A 24,385-nucleotide genomic window follows, 5' to 3' on the forward strand; every position below is an offset into this window, starting at 1 on the left:
TGGCTAGAGAGCAGCAGCCCTTTTTACTGCTGGAGGACAAAAGCTGGGTGTGTGGTCCCAGTCAAAAATTCTCCATACCTCTCAGGATCGTGGCAAAGATTAAATTGCCTCCGCAGACCTTCCTCTTAGGTCAGACCAAATACTCAATTGCGTGCAGAAGCCACATGCATGTAAACTGATTAACCCTCTTAAACGTTTAAAAACAAAATAAATAAGATTAATGAATACAGTGGTGCCTCGCAAGACGAACACCTCGCAAAACGAAAAACTTGCAAGACGAAAGAGTTTTCCGTTTTTGAGTCGTTCCGCAAGACGAATTTCCCTATGGGCTTGCTTCGCAAGAAGAAAGCCCATAGGGAAATCTCCGGGGACCTCTTTTAAATGCTGGCGGTGGGGAGCAAAGCCTTTCGCCCCCCTCCGGCCTTCAGAAGAGGTCCAGGAAGGTCGGCGGGGGCCGAAAGGCTTTGCTCCCCACCGCCAGCATTTTAAAAGCGGTCCGGGATAGCAGGGAAGCGCGCTGCGCTTTCCCGCTATCCCGGACCGCTTTTAAAATGCTGGCCATCGGGAGCAAAGACTTTCGCCCACCGCGAAAGAAAAGCCCTTGTCCCCCCCCCAGCCTTCAGAAGAGGTCGGGGGACAGACTGTCCCCAGACCTGGTCTGAAGGCGGTTTCCATAGGAACGCATTGATTGATTTTCAATGCATTCCTATGGGAAACCGTGCTTCGCAAGACGAAAAACTCGCAAGAAGAAAAAACTTGCAGAACGAATTAATTTCGTCTTGCGAGACACCACTGTATATGAATATTGCATACAAAAGTCAAGTCTAAATCAGAGCAGGGACTCCTGCCTTTTTTCAGGTCCCTCAGGCTCAGGTAACTCATGCACACCAGAGATACCCTGCAACACTTTGCATAAGCCTTTTAATGAGCAGGTTAATGAACACTACCTTCCAGTCTTGGTTCAAATGTAAAGTCCCCCAGCTTCTTAACCATGGTTAAGCAACTAGCAGACCCCCTTAATGAATTCTGTTTCCCTTCAAATTACTCCTTCCTTTTGCTATGATGAGTGTTCCACCTGCGTCTAGTCGAACAACAATCTCTATAGATTTAAGCCAGATTTTAAAACCATGGTTGGAGGTGAGTTTCACACTTTATTTTAAAACAAAAGCGGGGGGGAACACTTAATATTTCATCTGTGCAGAGTTGAACGCTAGCTATGGCTAGCTCTGAAAAGGGAAGGAAGGGATCTTAGTGGGAGAGGAGGGCACAGGCCTAACGCGGAACTGAGCAGGCATGGGGAGAGAGGAAGGTGTGCTCAAGCCAGCCCCTTCTGATACCTTAACCATGGTTAAGATACAGTGGTGCCTCGCAAGACGAAATTAATCCGTTCCGCGAGTCTCTTCGTCTTGCGGTTTTTTCATCTTGCGAAGCACGGCTATTAGCGGCTTAGCGGCTATTAGCGGCTTAGCGGCTTTAAGAAAAAGGAAACAAACTCGCAAGAACTCGCAAGACATTTCGTCTTGCGAAGCAAGCCCATAGGGAAATTCGTCTTGCGGAACGACTCAAAAAACGGAAAACTCTTTCGTCTAGCGAGTTTTTCGTCTTGCGAGGCATTCATCTTGCACCACTGTACTGGGAAATATTATGCCTGCACAGAGGGGTCAAGAGAAAAAAAGCACAAACCAAGAGGCTCAATGCAAAACCCTACAAAAACTTAACAGCAGCAGCATGAAAAAGGGCCTTGTTTAATACTGACCACTCATTTCAAAGAAACAGGAAATAAACAGAAAGCAGCACACACTCTTGAAATGAGTGTTGTTGTTTTTTTAAAAAAAGGCACTGCCCTACTGATTTTATTGCTGCCTGTATTTAGAAAGCAATGATCTGGCATTGCTGGTCAGTTAACTGGAGGGTTCCTGCTCATACCCGCAAAGGAGTTCACCTTCAAGTAACAAAACCCAAGGCCCTTGTTAAATTTTGCATACATCTGCAGCAGTCAAAACATCAGCTGGCAAACTAATCTGTCTTGTCTATTTCTATACCAGAGATGATTTATCAAAACAAGCAAGATCTCTGTTTTTAGACTAAGACCTTTGCGGATGGAGGACTGCGTGTTGAGATTCCTTCATTGCAGGGGGTTGGTCTAGATGACCCTCAGGGTCACTCCCAACTGTAAAATTCCGTGATTCTAAGACGAATTATTTCCTTCATCCCGCAACAGAAAATTAAGGTCTCAGTCCACAGAAACCAAGGCTGCAATCCTATCTGGCAATAGGCTCCACTGAATTCAGTGGGACTTAGTCCCACGCAGATATGCATACACTTTTCAACCAAACTCAGGCACCCGTGGATTTGAGGACTGTGCAGTGTGGGGTATAACTGTTTACCCTATGAAGCTCTCAGGGAAAGGGCAGGGGAAAGAGTGCTGCATATAACTTTTGAATAGATTGCTATTTTTTTGTATAAAAGGTAAAGGTAAAGGACCCCTGACAGTCGCAAACAACTCTGGGGTTGTGGCACTCATCTCGCTTTACTGGCCAAGGGAGCCGGCGTACAGCTTCCGGGTCATGTGGCCAGCCTGACTAAGCTACTTCTGGCGAACCAGAGCAACGCACGGAAACGCCGTTTACCTTCCCACCGGAGTGGTACCTATTTATCTACTTGCACTTTGCATGCTTTCGAACTGCTAGGCGGGCAGGAGCTGGGACTGAGCAACAGGAGCTCACCCTGTCGCAGGGATTCGAACCGCCGACCTTCTGATCGGCAAGTCCTAGGCTCTGTGGTTTAATCTGCAGCGCCACCCGCGTCCCTCCATTTTTTTGTATACTACTACTTAATTGCTTCAAATGCTGATTAAACTTATTGGAAAGGTCACTGTGGTGTTTGCCCTCCTAGATGGATCATAAGGAAAGGGTTAAATGAGTGTGAAGTGATTGGCCAGTGGGAACCCAAGGGGAGGAGTTAAGAGTTGGAGTTGCTGGGAGTCAGTTGGGAGGTGGAGAAGGAAGAGGGAGGATAAGTCTGTGGATTGGTCTAGTTTTGATGTGAGAGTGAGTGAAACTGTTAGGGGGAGTCAGACAGACAGTTGGGATAATTAGTTAGGAGTTATTAGGAAGGTATAGGCCGGTATAGAAACTAAGGATAAGAAACTGACAAGAAAAATGATCTGAAACCATAAACTTGTTCATGCTTATAAAATAAACTTGATTATTTGTTTTAATGTTAACAACTGTCTGGACTCAGTGTGTACCCGAGAGAAACGGGTTGGTGGCAGCGGGGAAGTGATTGTAGTGGTGGCACAGGGATCAATAGACGGTCAAACGTCCGGGGACCCTGTGTGATCACCACAGTCACAATAAATCCACCCTGAGAAAGCCGTCTACCCATGGCTTTGCAAAGCCTCCACTTGTGGAGAAAGAAAGCACCGTAACAGCCAAGTTTCCCACACCACAGTTCCCAAGAGCACCAGTAGAGAAAGAGAGCTGGTTACTGGAAATAAAACTGGGCAGCAACACCAAACTGTTAAATAGGGGAAGGGAAAAACTTCAAAGCAGTTATTTCATAAAACACACGGCAAAGCTAAGATAGCAGAAACACCCTAGTGTGATCCAAGCTCCAGGCGAACCAATACATACCCGTCTGTCGATCTTATCACCCTGTGAATCATACATTAAGAAGGATAAGGGAATGTTATAGGTCTATTATATACACTTACACAAAGCAGGGTTAACTTCTAAATGTTTTGTTTTTATTTTCACTGATTGGAGCTGCCCCATGTATATTTATATCGCAGGCAGCGTACAGATTAAATAAATAAATTAGCAGTGAATTAAATAAATTAGCAGTGGCCATTTCTGGTGGAGCCTGATTAATACCCTATTTTGCATGAGATGGAAGGCAGCGCAGGAGCCCAGAGGTCTGGTGACTCTGCAGCTTATATAAGTCAAATCTGACTCACGGGGATCGTATTGCACCTGTAGGCAAGCAGCTACCCATGCTGTCCCCCCAAATGCAAAACAGGATATTGCTCATTAGATAAGTAAGTAGGCAATTGTGATTTATTGCGCTGCATACCAAGCAAGAGAAAAGCCTGAAAAGCCCATTTCAAGGCTTATCGAGGAACAGACTTGCGTGTTGAGACCCAGCAGCCACCCCTCGTCGGGAAATAACTCACACAAGGACACAAATATTATGTTATTGGGCAAATTTGGCCACAACTTTATTGAATTACAGAATGTGAGCGGTATTGGCTTAGGCATTGATTGGACCAGACTATATCTGACTCCTGCGTGCTGTGCAGGAAGTCCGGTAAAGGTAAACCACCAGTAGGGGGAGGAAGCGATCCAAGAGGAAGTCCTTCGGCTCGCTCCTCGGTTTAAACTGCCCCGGCCACGCCCCCCCTCCGGCCAGCGGATTGGCCAGCCGGGCTCTGACGTGGCCGGGATCCCCTGGGCAATGGGGGACAAAGTCCACCGTTCCCCGGTGGGGAGTGGGTGGCCATGCGGTCCACCACAACTCCTCCCCACTGGGAAGTGGAGCAGATTTATCTTTCGTAATGGGCAGATGGGGGCGGGGGGGGGGACAACAGGAAGAACGCGAACCTGTTTGGCCTCCGCTTGTTTAGCAAAGTACAAAGTTAATACAGAAATTGGTGTACCCACACAATTCTTGGCATCTTGTCAGAAAGCAACTCAAATGCTAATACTGCCCAAGCCCCCAATCTATTATGCATATTTTGATTGCCAGTTCTGTTGAAGGCTTGCAGATCCACTTGACTACATTATTTAGTTCTCAGCAACCCGCCGTTCTTTGTGTTATATAAGCCACAGATGTTGCTTGTTAGGCCAGAGAGCCTGACTTTGCCCATCCTATTACGCCCAGCACGCTAACTGCAATTCAACAGGAACCGAAAGAGATCGTGTGCAACCTCTTGTGTCCGAGATAATTCACTAGGCACCTTGACTTGTTACAACAAAAACAATTAGCATGAAATTTAAAATGACCAGCAGCCTCCTTTCGACTGAAGAGAACGGCACTTCTTGATATAAAGTACCGTTATTTCCCAGCTTAACAAGAGAACGATTAACGTGAGACACACAAAACGTAAACGCTGTACCTGAGACAGAATGTTGGTGCACTGTTGGAGTAAGGACACTGGAGGGTTGCCAATGCTGGTTGCCAGCTGCACTCTTAGCAGCTGCTCTTTCAGAGTGGCGTTTTCTTGCAAGGCGTGAGCCAGGGCCACAGCCGCACACCAGTTGGAAAGAGAGTCTGTAGAGAAGAGTCCTCCACAGAGCAGCTGGCCAGCCGAGACGGAATTCCCAGTAGCTGCAATAGGAGGCACACAATGAAACAAAAAAATGTATTTAAATTATATATATATATATATATATATATATTAAATCCCTGGGAGTTCATTTAAAATACAGTGGTACCTCTGGTTACATACTTAATTCATTCCAGAGGTCCGCTCTTAGCCTGAAACTGTTCTTAACCTGAAGCACCACTTTAGCTAATGGGGCCTCCTGCTGCCGCTGCTGCACGATTTCTGTTTCCATCCTGAAGCAAAGTTCTTAACCTGAGGTACTATTTCTGGGTTAGCTGAGTCTGTAACCTGAAGCGTACGTAACCCAAGGTACCACTGTACACCCGAAACATGTCAAATACAGTTGTACCTTGGTTGTCGAACTTAATCCATTCCAGGAGTCCGTTTGACTCCTGGAAGCGTTCGAAAACCAAGGCGCAGCTTCCGACTGGCTGCAGGAGCTCCCTGCAGTCAACTGGAAGCCGCATCGGACGTTCGGCTTCCAAACAACATTTGAAAAACCTCACTCATAAAACTACAGCTACATATTTAAAATTCTATACCATCAATGGTTGAAGGTAGAAGTGTTGACACAATTTCTCCTTGCCCCTTCTCGTTCTTGTATAAAAAGCACTGGAAACAATACAGGACTGCACAACGCAGGACAAATGGTTGTCTTTCATTCACCATCGACATAAGTAGTACTACAATTGCAGGCCTGTCAAGTTTAAAAGAAGAAAATCTGTTAGTTTGGTGTTTTTTAAATGTATGCAAGTATAAAAACAATAATGATATTGGGGATTTGAATGATTATTATTATTAATAATAATTTATCTATATGTCAAACATCTGACTGGGTCCCGTCCCCCCCAGCCACTCTGGGTGGCTTCCAACAAACTGAAACATCAGCTAAGAGCAGACATTGGAGGCTGCTCAACCACGTGATTCTACAATAAGCACATCCATTATTATTTTTACTTATTAAATTTGTATACTGCCCTGCATCTGAAGATCATAGGGCAGTTCAAAACATAAAAACAAAAAATGAGGACACAAAATATATTTGAATAAACAGATGAATAAAAACACCAGCACTAGATTCTTATGCAAAGCAAAGAAACAGTTACGCTGATTGCAACAGGTGCTTGTGGAAGTCCTCTTTTACAGACTGAAAGGAAGTCTTGCAGAAATCAGAGCACAGGTAAGTGACAGAATGCACTTCAGATGGCAGTGGACTACAGCTCCCATGTTCCTGGACCATTAGCTACCTTGGCTGGGGCAGATGGGAGTGGGGAACCCAACATCATCCAGATGGCACCAGGGTGGCTAACCCCGACTTAAGAGGACTACAAAATAACAACAACAACCCTAGACCCAAAGTGGCCTGTCTGTACAGCTAGAAAGTTTCAGCTCAATGAGATGCCAGCCTTGCCATTAGAAAACAGGAGAAGCATTGATGACGTCTTGATTCTCCTTTGTTTTCACGAAGGGCTGTGGCTTGGTGGTAGATCAAATGTTTTACACGCAAAAGGTCCCACGCTCAAACTCCAGGTATGGCAGGAAGGGAGCCTTGTCTGTTGCCAGTGAGCGTAGAAAATATTGACTTAGATGGATCAGTGGTCTGGTCTTGGTATATATAACACACCTTCTTATGTTCCAAAGTTCTTCCAAGGAACAACTGTAACAGCTCAGATCAAATGCGAACAGCACTCAAAGCTAGAATGCAATGTTAACCCATTTAGGGATCAAAGAGAAATCTATTCCGCTGCTGGTGTTTTGTCAGCTGGCAAGAAAATGCTTCCTTAAGCTCTTTCCCCCTTGCATATAGGGATTCTCTGTCTGCGCACTCCAAGTACACATGCCAAGTCGACTTTCCACCCAAGTAGCTATGCTCATAACAGGAAGAAGAGTTTGGATTTGATATCCCGCTTTATCACTACCCGAAGGAGTCTCAAAGCGGCTAACATTCTCCTTTCCCTTCCTCCCCCACAGCAAACACTCTGTGAGGTGAGTGGGGCTGAGAGACTTCAAAGAAGTGTGACTAGCCCAAGGTCACCCAGCAGCTGCATGTGGAGGAGCGGGGAAGCGAACCCGATTCACCAGATTACGAGTCTACCGCTCTTAACCACTACACCACGCTGGGTCCAAGCTGGTACACCTACCTACAAGGAACTCTACTTAAGACAGCCCGTGCCCCTGCTTGCATTTCCAAACAACAAGAGTGAGCTACGCTCTGCTGTGAAAGCTAGAGGGGGTAATCCAGGACAGGCTATACAGAAGCTGGAGGAGGATCCCCATTTCAGCAGCAGAGCACATTTACCTTCAGAAGTCCCCGGTTCAATACCTGGCTGCCCCGGTTGAGGCTCTCAGGCACCAGATCTAAGATGGACCCCTGCCAAAGGGCCCTGGAAAGCTTCTGCAAAAGTTGATAAAACTTTTCAGAACTGGCGTCAACCTTTAATCCCAAGTACTTCTAACTGAAAAAGAAAATGGCGGTGTGGTGCCACTGGTGGATATAACTTATGTCAGGAAACAAAACATTCTTTGTTCTCATTCCTGAGGTACAAAACCAAAGGTCCCGACAACGAGCTATATGGATCAATGGTCAGCCTTGTCATGGAAATAGCTTCACAAGGTCGCTGCAAATTAAGCTTCATGAAACGCCAGAGGCTTCTGTTTTTGCCCGTTTCTGATCATAGAATCATAGAGTTGGAAGAGACCACAAGGGCCATCGAGTCCAACCCCCTGCCAAGCAGGAAACACCATCAGAGCACTCCTGACATATGGTTGTCAAGCCTCTGCTTAAAGACCTCCAAAGAAGGAGACTCCACCACACTCCTTGGCAGCAAATTCCACTGTCGAACAGCTCTTACTGTCAGGAAGTTCTTCCTAACGTTTAGGAAGAAATGACATTTCTGGTTTTACACCAATCAATTCCAGTTGCAAACATCTTGCGATTTATGTTTACAATAAAGGGCATCAAAATTTTCCTTACCCTACCTTGGTGGGTTTGAAGGTGCATTTACTGAAGCAAAGTAGTCTTGATTCATTTGACACCCGCGAATGACCTCCGACACAGTGTTAATGGTCTAGAAGGCAACAAAGCAAAAGCAGGTTACTGAACCATCAGAACCGAGAGCAGTACAATGAACTGGTCCCAGCTTCGGGTCTTCAGAACTATGCAACGCTATAAAACATGCAGGGACGCGGGTGGCGCTGTGGGTTAAACCACAGAGCCTAGGGCTTGCCAACTGGAAGGTCGGCGGTTTGAATCCCCATGACGGGGTGAGCTCCCGTTGCTCGGTCCCTGCTACTGCCAACCTAGCAGTTCAAAAGTACGCTGTGCAAGTAGATAAACAGGTACCGCTCTGGTGGGAAGGTAAACGGCATTTCCATGCGCTGCTCAGGTTCGCCAGAAGCGGCTTAGTCATGCTGGCCACATGACCCGGAAGCTGTACACCAACTCCCTCGGCCAGTAAAGCAAGATGAGCACCGCAACCTCAGAGTCATCCGCGACTGGACCTAATGGTCAGGGGTCCTTTTACCTTTAAAAAACATGCACATTGCTTTGTGTTTCTGTGAGTATGTGCTAGCACATGCTTTCTGCAGGTCTTGTTCTCAGCATGAAACTGTTTCAGTGAAGAATGTAAAGTAGGCAAAAACAAAGAGCCAAGTTTTCTGAGGGTGAAAAGAATCCCTTTATTTGCCAGTTCAAATCATAGGGAGGAGCAAGGGGAAAGGGTAAATGATCCAAGGCAGAGCAACCTCTCTAGCCTCAACTGTACCATCGTATGGGGTTTTTTTTGGCATTAATCATAATGCATCTGGTTTCATGCTCATCATTTGATGACTTGCCTTTGTGACAGAGACACTATAGGTAGCATTTGAGCATCAAACAGTCAAGGGAATTGTAGAGTTCTACAATTCCATGAGGATCATGAAGATCAGGGGTCAGCACACTTTTTCAGCAGGGGGCTGGTCCACTGTCCCTCAGACCTTGTGGGGGACCGGACTATATGGGGGGGGGGATGAACGAATTTCTATGCCCCACAAATAACCCAGAGATGCATTTTAAATAAAAGGATGCATTCTACTCATATAAAAACACGCTGATTCCCGGACAATCCGTGGGCCGGATTTAGAAGCCAATTAGGCCGGATCTGGCCCCCGGGCCTTAGTTTGCCTACCAATGATCTAGACTCTAGCCCAACTCCCTACAATGTGGGTAACTCCTGGCCAATGTGGGGCTCAAACCCACGACACTGCGATTATGAGTCTTCTGCTCTACTGACTGAGCTATTGATTGACAAGTAATGCTGTTCAGCAACAGCTCTCACGTTCATCACTGAAAAAATAACTCAGCATCCAGTGATAAGTCATGCCTGTGTGAACTGAGACTGTGGGTCACTACTATAATGCATTCAAGGAATTTTGACTGAGTTCATAGTCCACTATTGGTTTTCTTACACCTTAGAGAAGAAGAAGAAGAGTTTGGATTTGATATCCCGCCTTTCACTCCCCTTCAGGAGTCTCAAAGCGGCTAACAATCTCCTTTCCCTTCCTCCCCCACAACAAACACTCTGTGAGGTGAGTGGGGCTGAGAGACTTCAAAGAAGTGTGACTAGCCCAAGGTCACCCAGCAGCTGCATGTGGAGGAGCGGAGACGCGAACCCGGTTCCCCAGATTACGTGACTACCGCTCTTAACCACTACACCACACTGGCTCTCCACACTGGCTCTTTAAGAACTAAGGTTAAGAACCTTAGTTCTTAAAATGAAGGATATTCATAACAATGGAACTATGGGAACTATTCAGCTGCACAACCCCAAGGACACATTTCCAACATCTCCAGCGGACTCTTATGTTCTTACCAGTTGCACTGGGGATCTCAAGCAGAAAAGTGCTGCTGCACTCATGTCCCGCTTATGAGATTCCCAAAGGCATTTGTCTGGCTGCTGTAAGAACACAATGCTGGACTAGATACGTGTCTGATCTGACCCAGCAGCGACCTGCTTTTAAAGGTAAAGGGACCCCTGACCGTTAGGTCCAGTCGTGACCGACTCTGGGGTTGCGGCGCTCATCTCGCTTTATTGGCTGAGGGAGCCGGCGTACAGCTTCTGGGTCATGTGGTCAGCATGACTAAGCCGCTTCTGGCAAACCAGAGCAGCGCACGGAAACACGATTACCTTCCCACTGGAGCGGTACCTATTTATCTACCTGCACTTTGACGTGCTTTCGAACTGCTAGGTTGGCAGGAGCAGGGACCGAGCAGCGGGAGCTCACCCCGCCGTGGGGATTCGAACCGCTGACCTTCTGATAAGCAAGGCCTAGGTTCTGTGGTTTAGACCACAGCGCCACCCGCGTCCCTGACCTGCTCTTAAAAGCATCCAAATCCATATCATCCTCTCCTTGCCTGATCAGATCTGTTCTCAGCTACGGAGTTTATTGTTACTAAATGCACCACCTTCCTTCTACTCCCTTACCTCAGTAAGAATATCAGCAGGAACTCCAGTTGCCATCAGGATTGTGCAAAGCTGCTGCAGCAACCCACAATGAAACATGGCTCTCTGACAACTGCTCGTGGCACCAGGGGGGTTCGTGGGAGACACCAGCACTCGGACCAGCTGAAAAGGATTTCATATAGCGTCATATACACATGCTAAAAATCCACCCAAGGAACTTTCCTTTTTCACAAGGCAGAACTATGTAGAATTACATGAAAGTCAAAGCACACCTTCATCATGATATAGAGGTGAACGCAACAGATCTGACCTCAAGTCACTTTGCCGACCATTACATTATGCTGAGAAGCATTTACCTGGAGCATCAGATGAAGATTGGTTACTTTCTGAGCTGACCATCCAGAATTGTCGTCGCCAACTTCAAACCACGGCTTCATACGCTGAATATAGGAACCTTCCTTAAAGAAATTCTGATTGGAATTGTTGTTCTTCAACAAATTTTGCAGCAAGAGAAGGCAATCCTCCACAACTATGCCTGAAAGGACAGAAGCGTCAAAGCACGTTAGTTTCAACAGTCAGAATTACTCCATGCAGCCGCTGGGAGAGACCATCAGGAGGTTTGGGCTGGGTGTTCATCAGTATGCGGATGATACCCAGCTCTACCTCTCTTTTAAATCAGAACCAGTGAGGGCGGTGAAGGTCCTGTGTGAGTGTCTGGAGGTCGTTGGAGGATGGATGGCGGCTAACAGATTGAGGTTGAATCCTGACAAGGCAGAAGTACTGTTTTTGGGGGACAGGAGGCGGGCAGGTGTGGAGGATTCCCTGGTCCTGAATGGGGTAATTGTGCCCCTGAAGGACCAGGTGCGCAGCCTGGGAGTCATTTTGGACTCACAGCTGTCCATGGAGGCACAGGTCAAATCTGTGTCCAGGGCAGCTGTTTACCAGCTCCATCTGGTACGCGGGATGAGACCCTACCTGCCCGCGGACTGTCTGGCCAGAGTGGTGCATGCTCTGGTTATCTCCCGCTTGGACTACTGCAATGCACTCTACGTGGGGCTACCTTTGAAGGTGACTCGGAAACTACAACTAATCCAGAATGCGGCAGCTAGACTGGTGACTGGGGGCGGCCGCTGAGACCATATAACACCGGTCTTGAAAGACCTACATTGGCTCCCAGTACGTTTCCGAGCACAATTCAAAGTGTTGGTGCTGACCTTTAAAGCCCTAAACGGCCTCGGTCCAGTATACCTGAAGGAGCGTCTCCACCCCCATCATTCTGCCCGGACGCTGAGGTCCAGCGCCGAGGGCCTTCTGGCGGTTCCCTCATTGCGAGAAGCAAAGCTACAGGGAACCAGGCAGAGGGCCTTCTCGGTAGTGGCGCCCGCCCTGTGGAACGCCCTTCCAGCAGATGTCAAAGCGATAAACAACTACCTGACATTCAGAAGACATCTTAAGGCAGCCCTGTTCAGGGAAGTTTTTAACGTGTGATATTTTACTGTATTTTTGGTTTTTATGGAAGCCGCCCAGAGTGGATGGGGAGGCCCAGCCAGATGGGCGGGGTATAAATAATAAATAATAATAATAATAATAATAATAATAATAATAATTATTATTATTATTATTATTATTATTAAATTTTAGCGCCACATAATACTATTACTATCATCTAGCCACCGAAAAGACTAGAGTGAAGGCATCTGTTATCAAGAGTTAGGGAGCTCCAAAGTGTGGGGGCTGACACACTAAAAGAATGATTTCTTACAAATGCAGAATGAGTATTTTGTGGCACTAAAATGTTATGAGATACTAAAAGGCCTTCACTGCGCAAATACATTTTAGAACCAATTCTTATGTTACGATGTACGGAGCCCATCTGTCTAGATTATTTATTTCAGTTATAAGAACATTCATGGGCTGTTTTCAAACCCTAACAAGGATCATGAAAGCAGACAAGACCTTTTAAAAAACAATTAAAGCAATATTTCGCAAGGTGAAGAGCAAAGAGTGTAAAATTAAAACCGCAATACCCTAATTAAATGCCATTGGAATAATGGCTCTCATGCAGCCCAAAGGATCAAGGAGTCAGAAAGGACTAAGCACAGAAATTTAGGACATTTGGGGTGAAAGAAATTTAGGGTGAAAGAACTAGTCTCAGACATGCTGCCAAATGGCTTCCCCATCACACTTTTAGGCTATGAAGGAAGCTATGAGCACTGTGTTATACTGGCTATTTAAAATTAAGTTTCATTATCCCACCACAAAATGAGGTAATAAGGTTTAGGCTTTGACCCACAAGCTGTTCAAGCTCTTTTTTCTCCCTAAAGAAAGCAAGCTGGGAAAGGGTTAACCAGGATTCCTTAACCCAAATCTGAAACTGAACAGGTTCATGTTTGACATTCAGTGCTGCATAAGCTATGATGACAGAGCACATCTTTCAAGGCATACCTCCATCGCTGTTTCCCTCGTCCGTTATGATATCCAACAACCTCTCAAAGGCATTTTCAAAAGCGACTATTTTCTGGATGGCTGCATTACTTTTTGTCAACTGCTGAAGTAACAAGACACCCTAAGGGAGAAAAAGGCAGACAGAAGTGACCAGCAAAACTTTAACTGTAAAAAAAAAAAGGTTTCTTTAAATCAGGGGTCAGCAAACTTTTTCAGCAGGGGGCCGGTCCACTGCCCCTCAGACCTTGTGGGGGGCCGGATTATATTTTTTGGGGGGAAATGAATGAATTCCACTGCCCCACAAATAACCCAGAGATTCATTTTAAATAGAAGCACACATTCTACTCATGTAAAAACACGCTGATTTCCAGACCGTTCACGGGCCGGATTTAGAAGGCGAATGGGCTGGATTTGGGCCTTAGTTTGCCTATCCATGGGGACGCGAGTGGTGCTGTGGGTTAAACCACAGAGCCTAGGACTTGCTGATGAGAAGGTCGGCGGTTCGAATCCCCACCACGGGGTGAGCTCCCATTGCTCGGTCCCTGCTCCTGCCAACCTAGCAGTTCGAAAGCACGTCAAAGTGCAAGTAGATAAATAGATACCGCTCCGGCGGGAAGATAAACGGCGTTTCCGTGCGCTGCTCTGGTTCGCCAGAAGCGGCTTAGTCATGCTGGCCACATGACCCGGAAGCTGCACACCGGCCCCCTCGGCCAGTAAAGCGAGATGAGCGCCGCAACCCCAGAGTCGGCCACGACTGGACCTAATGGTCAGGGGTCCCTTTACCTTTACCTTGCCTACCCATGCTTTAAATGATACACCAATGTTCAAGTGAGCAAGATCCCACCCGGCAGAATCAGACGAGCAACGGCGTGTGCTGCTGTGTGTGTGACTGTCAGGAATGGAAGGATCAACACCCACTATCCATTATGCAATGCCCTGAAGATCTTAATGCGCTTTCTAAACCTGAACAAATATCTTACAATCAATAATCTAGTTTGGGTACCTATTTGGACATATGGACTGCTTATATCGATATATAAATTAAGACTGATGCGTTGCTCTTATTCTTAATGTAAGCTGCCATCCCCCCTTTTTTTAATCTGTTGTACTTGCAATAAAAATGAAAATATGATTAGCTACAACTGTACACTCTGTTATTTTCTACTTACATCATTCCGTATGACCTCTCTAGAATCTGCTAGCAGGTCCATCAGCCTTGAGACGCCTAAAAGAGAGAACCATGACAAAATATTGTTATGCCCAGGCCTATAAAGCTGCCTTAACGCAAGTCAAAAGGTAAGCAATTTATTATTATTATTATTATTATTATTATTATTATTATTATTATTGTCGTCGTCGTCGTCGTATTTTCTGGTGTATAAGACGACTGGGTGTATAAGACGACCCCCCAACTTTTCCAGTTTAAATACAGAGTTTGGGATATACTCGCCGTATAAGACTACCCCTCTTCCAACGCACACCAAATAAAAATTAAAAAACCAGTCTCCAGTCCGGCTTGGAAATCCGCTCCACTTCCCAGTGGCCGGGGGCTTCTGGGGCCAATTTTCAAGCGTATTTCTGCTTCATCTAGAGAGCTTGGTGTCCTCTGATTTAATTTGCTGTTGTTTTATCCTTTGGTGAGGAGTTGCTACAGGAGCTGCTGCTGTAGCCGGCGTATAAGACGACCCCCAACATTTGAGAAGATTTTCCTGGGTTAAAAAGTAGTCTTATACGCCAGAATATACAGTATTATTATTATTATTATTATTATTATTATTATTATTATTGCTGTTGCTATTATTTATTCAACTTATTTGCCATACAGAAAGTCTCCAGGTGGCTTCCATATACAACAAAAACAACTACAGTGGTCCCTTTGTTCTCAAATGCCTTAGTACTCAAACAACTTTGGAACCCAAACACTGCAAACCCGGAAGTAAATATTCCGGTTTGCAAACTTTTTTGGGAAGCCAAACGTGCTCTGTTTTGAGTGTTGTGCTTCCGATTTGAGCGCCACACTTCTGTTTTGAGTTTTACCCCGAGGTCTGTCTGGTTTTGCTATTTATTTTGCATTTTTGTTTTTGCGGCTGTGTGGAACCCAGTTCAATTGATTGATTGTGTGACTGTAGTACATTGTTTATTGCTTTCATTTTATGCATCAATGGGCTTGTTAGATAGTAAAATTCTTGTTAAATTGCTGTTTTAGGGGTTGTTTTTAAAAGTCTGGAACAGATTAATCCATTTTGCATTACTTTCTATAGGCAAGCATGCCTTGGTTTTGGAACGGTTTGGTTTTGGAACGGATTAAGTTTGAGAACCAAGGTACCACTGTATTATGTTTAGCAAAACAATATTCCTCCAAAAACACACACACACACGATTATCATAATTCCTCAAAAGCCTTAACCTGCTGCTAAAAGCCAAACACTTTCTCCTCTAACGGGCAATGGATCTCAAGGGTCTCAACCAAGAGGCCTTTCCCAGCCCTACAAATGGAGATCCATTTAATTAAAAATGCCAAGAACTGAACCTAAGAATTTCTGCATTCACACTGTGAGATGTGTCACACTTAAAGAACCTGTGAAAACAGCAACATCTGGAATGGCTTACCAGCATTCAGAGACCTTAAAAAGCTGTGGATCACTACAGCCTAGCAGATGTTCTGGCTACATTTCAGACGCAGAAATGTGTTCAGGCTGCTCTGGATAGAGCATCGGATTCACAGGTTGGAGGATGCTATTGGGCTTATCTCTGAGAGGTCAAGTGGCCTTGAAGACATGAAGCACCTTTCACCCGTTTACGTTGATGAATCTCTACTGGATGAAAATAGCCTGGCCACAGTAATTACGGCCTGGTAATATCCTGTTTGGATTACCACAATGCAGCCTAGTTCAGAAACTAGACAGTAACTTATCTGCTGTACAGTGGTACCTCGGGTTACATACGCTTCAGGTTACATACGCTTCAGGTTACAGACTCTGCTAACCCAGAAATAGTACCTCGGGTTAAGAGCTTTGCTTCAGGATGAGAACAGAAATCGTGCTCCAGCGGCACGGTGGCAGCGGGAGGCCCCATGAGCTAAAGTGGTGCTTCGGGTTAAGAACAGCTTCAGGTTAAGAACGGACCTCTGGAACGAAAGAAGTACTTAACCCGAGGTACCACTGTATTCTGTGCTCAGTGGGATCAGGCATGTTGAACATACCTAGTCAGTCAATCTTGAACAGCTGAACTGGCTTCGGATCAGTTTCTAAGCCAAATTGAGGGTGCTGGTTTTAGCTTTAAAACCGTAAATGGCTTTAGAGCACAGTATTTCAAGGACCGGGACGCGGGTGGCGCTTTGAGTTAAACCACAGAGCCTAGGGCTTGCCGATCAGAAGGTTGGCGGTTTGAATCCCTGCGACGGGGTGAACTCCCGTTGTTCAGTCCCTGCTCCTGCCAACCTAGCAGTTCGAAAGCACCTCAAAGTGCAAGTAGATAAATAGGTACCACTCCGGCGGGAAGGTAAACGGTGTATCCATGCACTGCTCTGGTTCGCCAGAAGCGGCTTCGTCATGCTGGCCACATGACCCGGAAGCTGTACGCCGGCTCCCTCGGCCAATAAAGCGAGATGAGCGCCGCAACCCCAGAGTCGGCCACGACTGGACCTAATGGTCAGGGGTCCCTTTACCTATTTCAAGGGCCACCTACCACAAGATTATTTGACTTAGCTATTAGCATCCTTAGGGACGCGGGTGGCGCTGTGGGTAAAAGCCTCAGCGCCTAGGGCTTGCCGATCGAAAGGCCAGCAGTTCGAATCCCCGCGGTGGGGTGCGCTCCCGTTGTTCGGTCCCAGTGCCTGCCAACCTAGCAGTTCGAAAGCACCCCCAAGTGCAAGTAGATAAATAGGGACCGCTTACTAGTGGGAAGGTAAACGGCGTTTCCGTGCGCTGCGCTGGCTCACCAGATGCAGCTTAGTCATGCTGGCCACATGACCCAGAAGCTGTACGCCGGCTCCCTCGGCCAATAAAGCGAGATGAGCACCGCAACCCCAGAGTCGGCCACGACTGGACCTAATGGTCAGGGGTCCCTTTACTATTTCAAGGACCACCTACCACAAGATTATTTGACTTAACTATTAGCATCCTTAGAAGCCCTGATGTTGGACCACACCAGACCCCTTGGTGGGATGGATGTAGAAGCGGAACAGGACTTTCTTTTGGTTGTGGCACTTGCTGATGGAATGTGCTCCCCATATAGGATTGTCTGGTGCATAATTTTATCTTTTCTGCACCAGCGAAAATCTTTTCAAGACGTCCCTCTCTCTCGGAGGAGAGATTCCCCGCTACGTCCCACACAGAACGAGAACAGACCAAATTTTGGAAGCATGGCATCCAGCGCCTCTTGACCCAATTTCGATTACAGTGGTACCTCGGATTACATACGCTTCAGGTTACATACGCTTCAGGTTACAGACTCCGCTTACCCAGAAATAGGACCTCGGGTTAAGAACTTTGCTTCAGGATGAGAACAGAAATCGTGCTCCAGCGGTGCGGTGGCAGCGGGAGAAGCCAATAGCTAAAGTGGTGCTTCAGGTTAAGAGCAGTTTCAGGTTAAGAATGGACCTCAGGAACAAATTAAGTACTTAACCCGAGGTACCACTGTACAAGATCTTCAGGTGATCATGAAGATGGATAAGAGGCACTTAAGAGATTGTCTCTTCAAGTCCGATGCAGAAAGGGATTTAACCACGATTGCCTCTACCAAAAGTTCACTATGGTTCCCACTTATCAAAACGGAGCACATCCGAGCTAGTTATCTGATAAAGCTCCCACTTGCCGTACTAAGAATCGCTTTTACAGTGGCACCTTAGCCGAGTCTGTAACCTGAAGTGTCTGTAACCTGAAGCACATGTAACCCGAGGTACCACTGTACAGAATTACGATTCCAATTGATGCCCTCGGCGGTGGTGGATGGTCGTTATGGCAAAGTACAGTACAAGGAGAGACTTACATAGAGGACCTGTGCCACTATTTATTGCAATGCCCGCTATATATAGAACCAAGAGTCAGATTTATAAAACCCCTGCTTACGAACGGAACACACTTGAACAGGACGGAAAGGGTGAAATGGCTGCTGAGTGATACTGACGACTTCGTAACTTATAAAGTAGCACTATATGCGTTGGCAGCTAAGAAGATCAGGAGAAAAGAACTAGATAAAATACTGGTCAGTTGCAAAGGTGATTCGGATATTTAAGCTGGCCCATTCTATCTGAGAACCAACTGCTATTCTATCGTATGCAACAAATAATTTCTAGCAGACGTGACCGTGGTTTATTGTATTTGCAGTGCCTGATGTTTTTATGGTTATTGCTGTTTTTCTTTTTCTTTCCTTTGTGAATGACGCCATGGCCTTTGGCTAGTGCAATAACGTTTATGATGATGTAAATCTTTTCATGTGTCCAGGATAGTATGCCTTGATGGATGGCTTTATTTGGTTCTTAAGAAGTTTTTCTTTTGCTGGCCTTTCCTTGCTTTATTGTATGGATTTTTACTGATGTTTATTTTTTTACTGTAAACTGCTTTGGGAGGTCACTGCATCTGAAAAGCTATACAGAAATGTTTTAAAATAAAATAAATACTTACCCATGGGGCTGACTAGTATTATCTGCTGCACTTGGGGGCCCTGCTGTTTTAATAGCACTGTAAGAAGTTTCACTCCAGGCCACCGGACGTGAAAATCAAATTCCTGCAAGTCAACATGCCTAAGCATTAAAATCCACTGTATTTCATTGCTTACGATTATTCTGGCCAATATTTGTGCTATTATTTTACCAAAAACAACAACAACAGCCACAAAATGATATGCTCTGCTTCTGTCAAAGGAAGTTTACTTTCTGGTCTAAATGACAGCCAAATTAAGATAATCATAACATCACCAACATTTGTATAGAACTTCATACACATAATCAATAATCCTTACTGCAAGGCAGGCCAGTATTATTCCCCTGTTTCAGCCATCTAGTATGCTGAGGGATGTGGGTGGCGCTGTGGGTTAAACCACAGAGCCTAGGACTGCCGATCAGAAGGTCGGCGGTTCGAATCCCCGCAACGGGGTGAGCTCCCGTTGTTCGGTCCCTGCTCCTGCCAACCTAGCAGTTCGAAAGCACGTCAAAGTGCAAGTAGATAAACAGGTACCGCTCCGGCGGGAAGGTAAACGGCGTTTCCGTGTGCTGCTCTGATTCTCCAGAAGCGGCTTAGTCATGCTGGCCACATGACCCGGAAGCTGTCTGCAGACAAACGCCGGCTCCCTCGGCCTATAGACCGAGATGAGCGCGCAACCCCAGAGTCGGTCACGACTGGACCTAATGGTCAGGGGTCCCTTTACCTTTACCTAGTACGCTCACAACAGGGGCAAAATTTGCTGCAGGGACTTTCTGGTTCATAGCTTAGCCACTTTAGTGCAATTAATTTATAATTTTGAAAATTCAATTACTGTTCCTGGGTACTCTACTTTAACACTTGGACAGATCTAACAAAGCTTGAAGGCACACACTGAAATTGAGAACAGGTTGCTATGCTACTTAAATGAAAGGATTGTTTTTTACATTTATATCCTGCCCTTCTTCCCAGGTGCTCAAACTACCAGGGCTCTTCTCTTCCATGTTATCCCCACAATGTGACACTGAGCTAATCCCCCAGATAGCGTCACAACTGAATGAAGATAGGAACCCCTGACTTCCCAAGTCCCAGTTAAACATCACTTCCTCTACAACCCTTCAAATAATGCTTTTCCCCTAGCCTGGCTCTGTGACTGGATTTGCTGGTCAGGTAGGGAAGACAGCAGTAAAAAGGAGCGGACAAGATCCACCTTCCCCTCCCCATATTAATACGGCTTTGTTCACGGCAATATCAGCCAACAAATTTGTATTCTTATTCTATGACTAAAGGAGAACAGTTCTCACCTCCAAATAGGTCAGCAGAAGAGTGACATTGTCTTGCTGTTTAATGAAAAGCTCTGTAAATTGACTTCCAAGGTCTTCTGTTTGTTTCTGCGAATTTTCTTCTGTAACATTAACAAAGGTTCAATTACAACAAAGCTTCAATCAGCTCCGTAATTGCAAACAAGTACTATCTGAGTAAACATAATAAAAATTTTAGCTTAAAAAATAATTGTCATCCACCAATCAATGCTACAGAACATATTTAATGTGCACTAGAACATTTCACAACTTCAGGCGTGAAAGTTAACAGGGACTTGCTGGAAAATGCTGAAGACAGTCAGGAAATTTACCAATAAATTGTTCATTATTTAATAGAAGTATTTCTATCCCAGCTATCCTTCCAGATGTTCACATTAATTTCATTGGGCCTGCTCTTTGCAAACATTAAATATTAAAAAAAATTCCATATGGGCATTTAGGAATAAGGCATCAACCATGGCAATATTACCACTGTGGCATATGTTGCATCTATTTATGAATCCAAAGCATATTTGCTCCAAGCCTTTATCCCGTTAGCAAATCTGCTAGAAACTTAGCTTGTAGGATTCTGCTGTCTGACCCACAACTGACAGGAAATTTGGGAGAATCTCACATCAGGTGGCAGCAGGTGGAGTTCTTCCTGAAGCTCACATCAAGAAAAAGGCCTCTAAGAGGTCAAGTGTTTTGTTTAGCAATGTACTTTGCACATTTAGCTAGTATTATTTATTGACTTTGGACTGTTTACAGGGGTGCCCAAACAATTTTCTAAGAGGGCCCGATTTCTTAGGATTGAAGTTGTTGAGCTTTTAGGATTTTGCACCAGGACATATACTGCCACAGGAGCCAGATTAAATCGATCAGCAAGCCACATTAAGCCCCCAAAACGGACTTTGGACATGCCTGGTTTACATCACCCGGACAGTGGCTTTGTTTTTTGTCCACCCCACTCATTTATTTACTACATTATTCCCCAAAAACTTTATAATTAGCATATGTATTCAGTGGTGTGACATGCAGAAAGAAAAACTGAGACCTCCACTTTCCTAGGAGGCAATGTGTTAATAATTGCATGTTCATGACAAACATAATTATTTGAGATGTGCAATGCTTTACACGGCAGATATGATGGAAATGCATATTCATGCTCAAAGCAGAACCATACTCAAAGGATGATACCTTTAATATGAGATCACATGTACAGTTCCCTGCAGTGAAGTATGAAAATCTAGCTTATCTTGGAACAGTTGCTTTTTTAAAAATTCAGAGAGGAAAAAATGAACAGACTGGTACCTTGGTAGATGAACTTAATACGTTCCGGGAGTCCATTCGACTCCCAGAACGGTTCAAAAACCAAGGCGCAGCTTCCGATTGGCTGCAGGAGCTTCCCAGTTTGTAAGCTGCTCCGGAGATTTGGCTCATGAAAAACATTCGTAAACCAGAATGCTCACTTCCTGGTTTGCAGCGTTCGGGAGCCAAAACATCTGAGTACCAAGGTGTTGGACAACCAAGGTACGATTGTAAAAGGAAGGCTGGCTTCTGGAATTCACAAAAAGAAACAAGCATTTCTATATCAAGGACACAGGTGCAGAACCTCAGGGGACACTACCATGGCACCTGCAACTGGCCTGGGAGCTTGTAAAATGGCCAGACAGGCCAAGATTACTGCCTCAAGATTACTGAGAGCCAGTGTGGTGTAGTGGTTAAGAGTGGTAGTGTTGTAATCTGGTGAACCGGGTTCGCTTCCCCGCTCCTCCACATGCAGCTGCTGGGTGACCTTGGGCCAGTCACACTTCTCTGAAGTCTCTCAGCCCCACTCACCTCACAGAGTGTTTGTTGTGGGGGAGGAAGGGAAAGGAGAATGTTAGCACATTCACTTAGGTAGCACTAAAGGGGCCTGTGTCTACCAGAGAGAGGGCCTGCTCCCATAGCATTGCCCAACACTAACGCAGCATGCCTGTCTCATGAATTTGTGGCAAGTATCCACCACCCCAGTGGGACGCAGGTGGCGCTGTGGGTTAAACCACTGAGTCTAGGACTTGCCGATCAGAAGGTCGGCGGTTCGAATCCCCGTGACAGGGTGAGCTCCCGTTGCTCGGTCCCTGCTCCTGCCAACCTAGCAGTTCGAAAGCACGTCAAAGTGCAAGTAGATAAATAGGTACCGCTCCGGCGGGAAGGTAAATGGCGTTTCCGTGTGCTGCTCTGGTTCGCCAGAAGCGGCTTAGTCATGCTCGACACATGACCCGGAAGCTGTACGCCGGTTCCCTCGGCCAATAAAGTGAGATGAGCGCCGCAACCCCAGAGTTGGCCATGACTGGATCTAATGGTCAGGGGTCCCTTTACCTTTACTTTTATCCACCACCCCTGACAGAACAGATAACAGCTGTGATCTGAACAAACGGGGAACTTACTATCACAGCAGGCACATGGTAGCAAGGTAAAGTAAAATGCAAAATGAAAGAGAGAAAGCTTAAATAAAAAAAGGAGGGGAGGTTTTTTTTAAAAAAAGCTCAAAATGAAGAGAAAGTTCTGACAATGTTATCACTGTAGCAACCATGATCTGAGTTGTGGCTGGGGACAGGCCTGCTGCCAAAGCGTTTCATTGCCCAGATTCCAAATGTTGCACCGTAGAGCCACAAAACATGCATGTGGGACTCCACGTAAAGAAGAAACTACCATACAGAAGTGATATCCTGTTTGCCATAGGATTCACATATTCATGAGTAAAGAACATTCCCAATTTGTAGAACTTCCTTTATTCTTGAAGCATCAGAGAAACATTGTCTTGTGTTTTTTACTGAACAGGTGCAAGCAAAACTGCCAATTTATTAGCTCCTGTCGTTTACTGAGCTATACTCTTGCTCTGCTACTGGAAGAGGAATCCAAGACTCCTTTGACTTTAACCTTACCCCACTCCATGTGTATCTTGCTATGAAGAGAAAATAGTGAGTTTTGTATCGTAAAAGCCTGGTGGGGACAGTCCTCCATAAACGAGTGTACACAAATGACAGAATGGTTTGGTTCAGCCGTAACATATCATTAAACTAAGCCAAAATATTTTATGCAATTTGGACAATGCTATACTTGTGGCCTATTGTAGTCACAGCTTCCCATTTGTGTCAGCTAATTCCTCATTCTCAATGGAAAAGAAACAGCATGATCTTCAATACGGAAGGAGAACATCTCCATTTTGACCACATGTATCGTATAGAATCAGAGATGGCTGGTGTAACCTTTCCAAATAAGGCGTTCAGCAATTTATACATAGGGATTATGAAGACCAGGCCCACTGGCTCCCAGCCAGCACACCTGAGAATCAAGTCTGAAGTGTTGAGGGCTTTTATGTCTTCTTGCAGGTTGTTATAGGTACGTTGTATGCTTCTAGACAGCGTATTTACTTCAAGCAGTATGTACTTCTCCATCAAGCAGTAGCTTTTTTCAGTCCTCTTGTTAGCTATTGCCTTCTTGTATAGTTGCAGGACTTTGGTCCTCCAATGGCAACTTCAGAGATAGGCTTTCCAGGAGTTAGGAAAGTGGACCTCTCCCTTTTGGCTTGCCCCGTGTCTCTACTTACTTATTTTTTGCTGGGCTACCTCTCCTGCCAACCTAGCAGTTTGAAAGCACGTCAAAGTGCAAGTAAATAAATAGGTACCACTCGGGCGGGAAGGTAAACGGCGTTTCCGTGCGCTGCTCTGGTTCTCCAGAAGCGGCTTAGTCATGCTGGCCACATGACCCGGAAGCTGTACGCTGGCTCCCTCGGCCAATAAAGCGAGATGAGCGCCACAACCCCAGAGTCGGCCACGACTGGACCTAATGGTCAGGGGTCCCTTTACCTTTTTACATCTCTACCTAGTTCACTTTGAGACTTGTTAGGCAGACTCTGTTCCCCTGAAGCCCCATCTTCTGCTCTTCTAAGTCGCACCAGGTTCAGGAGGAGCCGTCATCCTATTTTCCTCCTTATCCCCTCTAGCTCCTTTTAACCTCTACTTCTCAGGCAAATCTTCTTTCCTGCTAGCCATAACCCTTCTTTGACCTCAGAAGGGCAAGCCTCTCTTCAATCTGCTCCACTCCACCAGTCCCTCTGTTTGTAGGAGTAAGGGCTAGGGAAAAGCCAGGAAGGGGCTGCCAGAGGAGGAGAGTGAAGACAGTATTGGCAGCCACAGCCACAATGGAAGCATGCAGTTTTGTCCATTTGTCCCCACGGACACACCAGTC

General features: G+C 45.8%; 1 protein-coding gene across 4 annotated transcripts in view; it reads right to left on the reverse strand.

The window, feature by feature from the left end:
- USO1 (USO1 vesicle transport factor) overlaps nucleotides 1-24,385 on the reverse strand; it is a 46,858-nt gene that overhangs the window by 14,304 nt on the left and 8,169 nt on the right. For 2 of the 4 annotated variants that reach the window (XM_053363035.1, XM_053363036.1), the window contains 10 exons: nucleotides 20,156-20,256; nucleotides 18,837-18,939; nucleotides 14,382-14,437; nucleotides 13,213-13,333; nucleotides 11,124-11,302; nucleotides 10,789-10,929; nucleotides 8,306-8,394; nucleotides 5,869-6,023; nucleotides 5,117-5,328; nucleotides 3,636-3,656 (listed from right to left, as the gene is read on the reverse strand). In XM_053363035.1, the coding sequence (XP_053219010.1) occupies nucleotides 3,636-3,656; nucleotides 5,117-5,328; nucleotides 5,869-6,023; nucleotides 8,306-8,394; nucleotides 10,789-10,929; nucleotides 11,124-11,302; nucleotides 13,213-13,333; nucleotides 14,382-14,437; nucleotides 18,837-18,939; nucleotides 20,156-20,256 (1,178 nt within the window). The remainder of the gene's footprint in view (nucleotides 1-3,635; nucleotides 3,657-5,116; nucleotides 5,329-5,868; nucleotides 6,024-8,305; nucleotides 8,395-10,788; nucleotides 10,930-11,123; nucleotides 11,303-13,212; nucleotides 13,334-14,381; nucleotides 14,438-18,836; nucleotides 18,940-20,155; nucleotides 20,257-24,385) is intronic. The other 2 variants (XM_053363037.1, XM_053363039.1) reach the window with 1 other exon arrangement.

This window comes from Podarcis raffonei, chromosome 13 (genome assembly GCF_027172205.1).
Source record: "Podarcis raffonei isolate rPodRaf1 chromosome 13, rPodRaf1.pri, whole genome shotgun sequence".
Taxonomy (NCBI): Eukaryota; Metazoa; Chordata; class Lepidosauria; order Squamata; family Lacertidae; genus Podarcis; species Podarcis raffonei.